The 8,673-nt window shown below is 33.0% G+C and overlaps 1 protein-coding gene across 4 annotated transcripts in view; it reads right to left on the bottom strand.

Moving 5' to 3' along the window:
* Sec3 (exocyst complex component Sec3) overlaps nucleotides 1–6,460 on the bottom strand; it is an 82,577-nt gene extending 76,117 nt beyond the window's left edge. Inside the window, exons 1-4 of one of the 4 annotated variants that reach the window (XM_018517517.1) lie at nucleotides 6,295–6,460; nucleotides 4,980–5,429; nucleotides 4,697–4,851; nucleotides 4,338–4,565 (exon numbers count right to left, since the gene is read on the bottom strand). In XM_018517517.1, the coding sequence (XP_018373019.1) occupies nucleotides 4,338–4,565; nucleotides 4,697–4,851; nucleotides 4,980–5,427 (831 nt within the window). In that variant the 5' untranslated portion in view covers nucleotides 5,428–5,429; nucleotides 6,295–6,460. Of the gene's footprint in view, nucleotides 1–4,337; nucleotides 4,566–4,696; nucleotides 4,852–4,979; nucleotides 5,479–5,589; nucleotides 5,632–6,294 lie in introns of those variants that run through there. The other 3 variants (XM_018517518.1, XM_018517519.1, XM_018517516.1) reach the window with 3 other exon arrangements.
* Between the last annotated feature and the right edge of the window lie 2,213 nt (nucleotides 6,461–8,673).

Below are 8,673 nucleotides of genomic sequence, written 5' to 3'. Positions count from 1 at the left end.
TGCGTTGACGAGTTTATATATTATTGACTTTTAATTCTTGCGGATTTTTATAAGTATTTATGTTCTCATTTGAAGTTATTTTTGTATTACTGAGGATGGTCTAATTAAGACCGAAACGTCTATATGTATTTTTAATTATTATATATATATTTATTCGCGACTAATATCTTGCGTTCGTAGTTGTATGCCTTTTATCTAATTATTGTTGTTTTAATATTGAACTACGTTTGACCTAATTTGTATTTCAATAAAATTTACTAGCATAGAAAACGATAGAGATGTTCATAATGAAATCACATATGCTAATTAGAGTGGAAAATGGGATTATTGATACTGAGCAACACAAAACATCTTTATCGCTCTCAAAACAAGATATAATTAATGGGCTGAAAATTTGTGGTCAAATTTTATACAAATTACAACTAGCTGAAAAAGCGGAAAGTTCTAAGTTTTTCTGAAAGAGCAGAGAATTATTGGAAAGAAAATGCGGAAAACACTGTGGCAGAAATGATTCGTGATTTTCATTTTGAAGAAGATGAAGCATTACTTTTGGCGGAAGAATGCATTACACAAGAAGGTATTAACACGACTAATTCTAATATTTTATCACCACTTTATTACAGTGATAATTAACAATTAATGAATTATTATCCAAAACAGAGATAGAGAGAGAGGGGGGGGGAGAGAGGGAGAGAGAGAGAGAGAGAGAGAGAGAAATTGCCTATTTGATATTAATTTATTTGAAACGTATTATATAAATTACGAATTATTTCTGCCATAAATTCCACAATTTTTTTCTAATAATCTCTGCTTTTTCAGAAAATTTGAAAATTTCCACTTTTTCGACCTGTTTGTATAAAATTGGACCACAATTCAGCCAATCAGTTATATACCTAGATGTAATTTTATCCTTTACATTTGATGAAATAAAGTGAAATTTATAAAGATACTGATTTTTTTCTATACAGTATGTTTTTCAAATTATTACAATAATTATTTAAAAAATCGATTTCTTCGAAACCATGGATCAATGGCTGAAACGGCCAGACACGTATCGTTTCTTTTTTCGCTTAAGAACCTGTAAAAAGCGCATTAAAATCCCGGACACCGTTACGTGGTATTCCCCTTGTTAGACACTTTATTGCAACGAATTTATTATACGAAAATTGACACAAACGTGCGACTGCATGTATCATAGTTGCGTGAGATATTGATGTGGTAGTATATATAATATAAAGATATGTCGATATGCTGTAAAACAGCGACTTCTGGTGACTTCATCAGAGCTCGGGCTTCACTTTAGGATCCCCTTAAGTTATTTGTCGTATAAAATCTATTATTTTTAATATAAAGTAAGGCTATCTAATACTGCTGAATTATATGAAAACATTATTTAGAAAATTTAAAAATAAACAACATTGAAGTGTCATTTTGAAAATCACGATGTAAACAACGATTTATTAAAAAATAAAGTTTATTTAATGCATTGCAATTGAGAAAGAAAGTTTATTGCATTTGCAATTGAAATCCTTCGATTTAAAAAGTCATAACAATAATTTAATAAGGAAACAATCTACAAACATATATTTAAAACATTTAGAATTATATCTCCTAACACAGATATCTCAAGCTTCTATCATTTTATAATTGTAATATATGTAATATATTGTAATATATTGTAAGATATGGATAATGATGGAATTAAGGATCGACAGGAGTGACAAGCCAACTCATTTGCACTCCATTTGTGGTGCTACATATCTGCACACTATTAGACTCTACCATATATTGTCTCATAGAAAAAATATTTTGCCATGAAACTCGTTTTGGGTTATATTTTACGAAGCTACGAAGCCTGTTAAAGAACCAAATTTTGCAGTTTCATTCTTAAAAACATTTTAATGAATAAAATGGTATATTCCTTATTTACGGTGCAGATACTTGTTTTTATGCTGATATTTTATCTCCAAGAAGTAATATTACGTCATAAAACCTTTTCGGTTTCTTTTTTTATAAAATTGGGAAGGCTCGTACAGAGCCGAATTTTGCAAATTGATTCTTGAAAATTTCTTAATAATAAAATTATTTACACCTGAACTGCACTATAATATACATCAGGTGAGATATCAGAATAATTTTTATTTTGCCTATTTTCTAAAAAACATTGCTCTGTACAAGCCTTCAGGAGCCTTTTCTGATTACAAATATCTCAATTAAAATGCGATTTCAGTATTTTAGCCGTAATTTGAGCATAAAGAAATTCGTCTTCAACTAGAGGTCTCCATAGTCTCTCCTGTCCATAGTCAACCCTTAATAAGGTGAAACATTGCACATAATGATGGTAACAATACTAGAAATAACCAATCAAATGTTCCCCAATATACACTTTCCTGTATACAGAGTGGGCCAAAAGTTTGAATACACCAAAATATCTCATAAACGATACATTTTAGAAAAAAATGTTTCTTACAAAAGTTGTAAAGCTTAAAAAAACGCATTCAACGATAGTAGTTATTTAACCTAGGATGGCATTGTCAAGGTCAGATCAAAGTCAACATGAATTTTTTAAATGGAAACCCTCTCCCTTTTTATTACATATTTTTGTAACTTATCTCTAGAGCTTTCTAAAACACTATAATTAAGTTCATTTTTATTAAGTACTTTGCGAGTTATAAGGTTTGAAAGTTACAGTACCGTCGACATTAGCGTTACCCAAGATGTCCGACCGACTGCTAAAACCTCTTAAATGTTGTTCAGGATTATGTCCTGAATAACATTTGTTAAGATCAAAAGTCATTGGAGATTATTTGTCTTATTTTCATTTTTACATAAAAATAAATTTTCAGTGTAAAAATAAAACCGTCGGTTAGACACCTTGCGTAATGTTAATGTCGGCGGTACTGTAACTTTCAAGCCTTATAACTCGCAAAGTATTTAATGAAAATGAACTTAATTATAGTATTTTGAAAAGCTCTCGAGATAAGCTACAAGAATATGTAATGAAAATGGAGGGGTTCCATTTAAAAAATTCATATTGACCTTAACCTGACCTTGACAACGCCATTCTAGGTCAAATAACTACTATCGTTGAATGTATCTTTTTAAGCCTTACAACTTTTGTAAGAAATATTTTTTTCTAAAATGCATCGTTTATGAGATATTTGGATGTATTCAGACTTTTGGCCCACCCTATATAATAGCGATGGTTATACTGTAACAGCCAATTAAACCTAAATTCACTCTCCTACCGTGCATCCACTGGAATGCTTCACCTTATTAATTCCATCATGGTGCGGATGTTCGAACACGATCCTGGGGCGCGCATGTGGAGAATCGTTGTGTGCGAGTGAGTCGGATGTTCACTGAAATGAGATAGCAACATTTCTCAAGGAGATTCGAAGCCTGCTGACTGTATCCGATATATCTGAATATATCTATCTCGCTTGGTGCGCGGCCTACTCAATGTAAATGGAGCGCGGAGAATTTTTCTGTATTGATTCGAGATCGCGTGAGAACGCTTTTCTTCAAAATGCTGAAATCTTTAGAAGAAAAATTGGCCTTAACTAAAATTGATAAAAATATTTATGATGTTTTTACAAAGCCGGACTTTATTGTAAATGTTGTTCTACCTACCTATACAAGATAACTTCATTTTCTATAAATCGATACGAGCAAAGTAACAAACATAAGCAATATTTGTATAAATCAAAATTATTGGCAGATTACTGCCTGTGCAGTGTCAATAATCGTGGAGACAATCTGCTAATAATTTCGATCTATGTAAATATTGTTTATTTGATACTTTGCTCGATTTATAGAATATAAAGTTATCTTATATAAGTAGGTAAAACGACTATAATCAATTTGGTCCTTATAATAAAAATTGGTCTCAAATGAAATTGATGAAAATATTTATGATGTTTTTAGAAAGTAAGAACTTTCTAAAAACATCATAAATATTTTCATCAATTTTATTTGAGACTAATTTTTCCTATAAAGATATTGGCATCTTGAAGGAAAGCGTTTTAACGCGATCTCGAATCAATATAGAAAAATCTCCACGCTCTGTTTACATTGAGTAGGCTATTTGCTAACCAAGATAGATATCGCTACGCTTGGCTTAGCGCTGAGACACTACCGTGATATTCGGATAGGTCAGTGGGCTTCGAGTCTCCCTGAGAAATGTTGCTATCTATCTTATTTTAGTGAGCATCCAACTCACTCACATGCATCGGTTCTCTGTGCACGCCTCCAGGATCGTACCTGAACATCAGCACCTTAGTAATAAAAAAATTAATTTCATAATTTTTAATTATATTTTGTTCTCCTTTACTTACAATTACTAGATTTAACTTATCCAACAAAAGCCTAGCATTATTATTCGCTGTATGTATAGCTTGATTTTTTTGACCAACTCGAGCCATAACTTCTCTTATTCTTCCTAAAGCTTCATCATATGCCGCTAGTCGCGTTTCTACGATAGAAGCTTCGATTATTGCTGCGTCTATACTATTCATCAGTTGTGTTACTCTCTGTTCTGACGCTAAGACTGAATGTACATTTTCCTAAGGAAGAATTTAATAATAGAATTAATATTATGATATTAACTTGCATATTACTTAAATTTCTTTTATGTATTATATGTTTTACTTATATTTCTACGATTAGTTTTCTATGAAAGAAGTATTTATTTTACCCCATCAAGAATAGACAGATCTTTTGAAAGAGTTTCCATAAAAAGCTCAGCGTTGGAAACAGCGTATTCACAATTTTCCATCATTTGTTTTAAGTCAGCAGCTTCCTTTTCAGTAATAGGTTGATAATCTGAACTAATAGGTGATGCCAAAAGATCTAAAAATTGTTATATTATTAATTAAATAGAAAAACCAATCATTAAAAAATTTTCTTGTAAATATATAATTACATAAAAAAAAACATTAACAATCACAAACTCATTGAACTGAACAATAAAGACATACCAGGTGTAAATGTAATACTATCAGTTTCCTTCAATGCAATTGGATCAATCAGCCACTCTTTAGGAATATTTTTAAATTCTGGCCTCTGAGTTAAGCTACATGAATAAGTATATAAATTACTAATAAACGTTCGCCTTTCTTGTACAGTAGTAGAAGACCATTTGTAAACTTTGTCAATATGCATCTCTATGTCCATTGAATCATTTTTCACACCATCTATAATTTGTACGTCGTTTAGAGACCATGATTGTTTCTTTTTATAAACATTTTTATCGTTCTTCTTCACTTGATACAATATAAGAGATCCTGGAGTATCTGTTGTCGTAACCAAACACAGAAAACTCATCTTTTTCTTCTTGTAAGCTTTACTAACGTAGCATACGCTGAGTAATTTTTCATCGCTAAGAGTAAATATTTCCCTTTGCAAAGTATGTCGTATAGCAGTCATAGCTAGAATTTCATTAATACATAGTTTATATTCTCTACTCATAACCTTCATTATTTCTTAAATATTGTTTGCTCATATTCTCCATTTCGGATTAGTTCTAATTATTAACAATAGAAATAATAATGGAAATAATGGTAAATATTAAAAAGACCCCTCCCCTACCTCAAATTTTGATAAAAATATACTCAATCGATGCGTTTTTGCATGAAACGAAAGAATCTGTCCGAAAAAAGTGTCGCTTTGCCTCGTGAACCGAGATATTAAGCGTTAAAATTTAATATTTTAGAGGTTAAGATATCTGTCATCTCCATTCGATGCAGTATGGTATGTATGCGTTCTGCTTTAATTACACAAATTCACTACTTTAGAAACAATTTCTCTGCTTCACACAAACACAAATTCATTACTTTAAAAACACAAATTAACTACTTTAAAAATATAAATTCACTGTTTTAAGCACACAAATTCTTTGCATTAACAGTGAATTTGTGTTTTTAAAGTAGTGAATTTAGTTTCTGAAGCAGAGAAATTGTTTTTAAAGCAGTGAATTTGTATAATTAAAGCAGAACGTATACATAGCGCTGTATCGAATTGAGATGACAGATATCTTAATCTCTAAAATATCAAACTTTAACACTTAATATCTCGGTTCGCGAGGCAGAGCGACACTTTTTTCGGACAGATTCTTTCGTTTCATGCAAAAACGCATCGATTGAGTATATTTTTATCAAAATTCCAGGTGGAGGGGGGTCTTCTTAACATTTACCGAAATAATATTTATAAAGATTATTTAAGTGTTACAGATTATATTCCGAAACTGTTACAGATTAATTTAATGGTGTAATTATTCAGTTTAACCTCTCGCACCTCAAAAATCAATTAAATTAGGCTTAATCGATGAATTTTTACATCAAACGAAAGAATCTGGCAGAAATAAGCGTCGTTCTACCCCGCAAACCGTAATATTGATCGTTAAAGACGACTATTCAGATTAAGAAATCTGTCAAGACATTAATGCCCGTTTCCACCAAAGTAGATTAACTTTAATCTCGGTTCAACTTACTCTTCGTCTTTTTCTAGTTCCAAATATTAAAAAAAGACAAAGAGTAAGTTGAACCAAGATTAAAGTTAATCTACATTGTTGGAAATGGGCATAAGAGCACCCGCCGCAGCACTGACAGCCACCTGCCACAGTATAAGCACAGTCACCGACGAGATACTATTAAAGACCGACATCCTTACGGGAGTTCGCGTCCTTGTGAATATTGAAGTGATTAAAAGTTAAAAACTGATAATATTGTACTAATTTTATGATTTATTAGTTTAGTAGATGTATTTATGCATTTATAACTCAATAATATTCGATTTTTCTTTAAAATTGAGATTTCAGTGTTATCATCAAAGTTTGATTATCAATAAACATGATAATTGCAGAGAAAAAATTAGGATTTTTCTGCAATATATAGGATATTACAGCTTTACAAGTATGTATATTTATTTATGGGACATTTATGTAATAAAAAATCATGAATTTAATAATGCGTGAGCCAAATATTTATGTTAATAATAGCAAATTTATATCAATTGTCGGTAATGTCAGCGTCCTTGAATTGTGCCCTTGGGGCCCTTTTTAGGGGTGATCCCGATTAACCACGGCTCGATTGGACACCACCAATCACAGCGACCGGTGCTTAGGAGCTTTGTAGAGACCCTCTAATCAAAGTCGCGACACGAGAACAGCCAATTTTGATTGGTTCGTCATTTTTCAGCAATTCCCGCCAATATTCGAATGTCAATATTGGCTGCATTCGGGAACGTCGCTCGGATGCCTCGGATTCATCATCTGTCCTTATTTAACATTTAATGTTAAACAAGGACGGATGATAAATCCGAGGCATCGGAGGCATCCGAGTGACGTTTCCGAACGTAGCCATTGTAGGAATAGGCGATGTACGTATCGATACGTTAAAAATCGTTTGCAAACTAATCTATTTTGTAAATAATCAATTTTTCCAACCAAAACAAGCATAGAATGACAGAAATAGCGTTAATACCATCTCCCTGAACGCACATTTTTTCCAACATTTGTCGCCCATAATGCTCGACGTTCAACATCACGCGGAAATATTTTCATTATGTAGCCTTTGGCTGCAGAATTATTGCAAAATGGGGCTGCACACCCAACCATTTTGCAATAATTTTTAATAATGTTCTAATGTTCGTACTATAGAAAGACGTATCTTACGGGATCATGACTCACACTAGAACTTTGAAGGTTAGAAAGAGACACAACATATTCCTCTCTCTTTCTTGTGATTTTGCTGAAACTAGAGACTTTTAATATAAAGAGACCGTAAAAGAGTGTCTCTAACTCGAGTCTTCGTTCCTCGTGTCGCGACTCTGATTAGAGGGTCTCTAGAGCTTTGTAGTCTCAAGCGCTGTGAGTGGCTCGTATCCAATTGAACCGTGTCCAACTGGGTGCCACCCTCCTTTTTATACTGCCGAAAATTTGCCCAGGGTTGACGGTCTTTAATAATATCTCGTCGGTGGCACAGTATATACAGTGTAGAGATGTGTCGTTCATGAACGTTCCGTTCACTTTGAACGGTTGAACGGAACCTTTTACTGACCGAAAGATTCGAAACGCCACAGAAAAAATGAACGAAACTAAAGATATACTGTTCAGAGGATTTCATTCACTTTGAACGGATTCTTTCACTAGTCTGTTGCTGGATTCACGGTGCTGTCATGCGGCGTAATCTGCGTGGGTGCCGTCTCATGACGCGTATCGCTGTACGCGCGTATTCGCGTATCGAAAGATACGACCAATCACTGAAGATCCGCCGTTTTACGTACGCGATAATTTTGCCCTTAATGTCCCATGGAGCGGTTCGTGCGTAAGCGGATTAGCGGATCGCCAATTACAACATCATTCTGTTAGATCTGCTTGCAAATTTTGCATCTTTAGATTTTGCACAATCTAACAGAATGATGTTGTAATTGGCGATCCGCTAATCCGCTTACGCACGAACCGCTCCATGGGACATTAAGGGCAAAATTATCGCGTACGTAAAACGGTTCGTTAGCGATTCTTATTTCATGTAGAAGTGCTCCTTAACCAAAAAGGTAGATACAAATAAATACGGTAGTATATTAGAGTCCTGATTGAAAGAAATTATAATCTATTCAGTACTATTTAGTACAAAATAAGATGTTATTTTTGTTACAGAAAAAATGGATTCAAAT

The sequence above is a fragment of the Trachymyrmex cornetzi genome, unplaced genomic scaffold, assembly GCF_001594075.2.
Source record: "Trachymyrmex cornetzi isolate Tcor2-1 unplaced genomic scaffold, Tcor1.1 scaffold693, whole genome shotgun sequence".
In the NCBI taxonomy this organism is placed as follows: Eukaryota; Metazoa; Arthropoda; class Insecta; order Hymenoptera; family Formicidae; genus Trachymyrmex; species Trachymyrmex cornetzi.
Note: the sequence above shows the minus strand (reverse complement) of the source record. Positions and strands in the feature narration are given on the sequence as shown.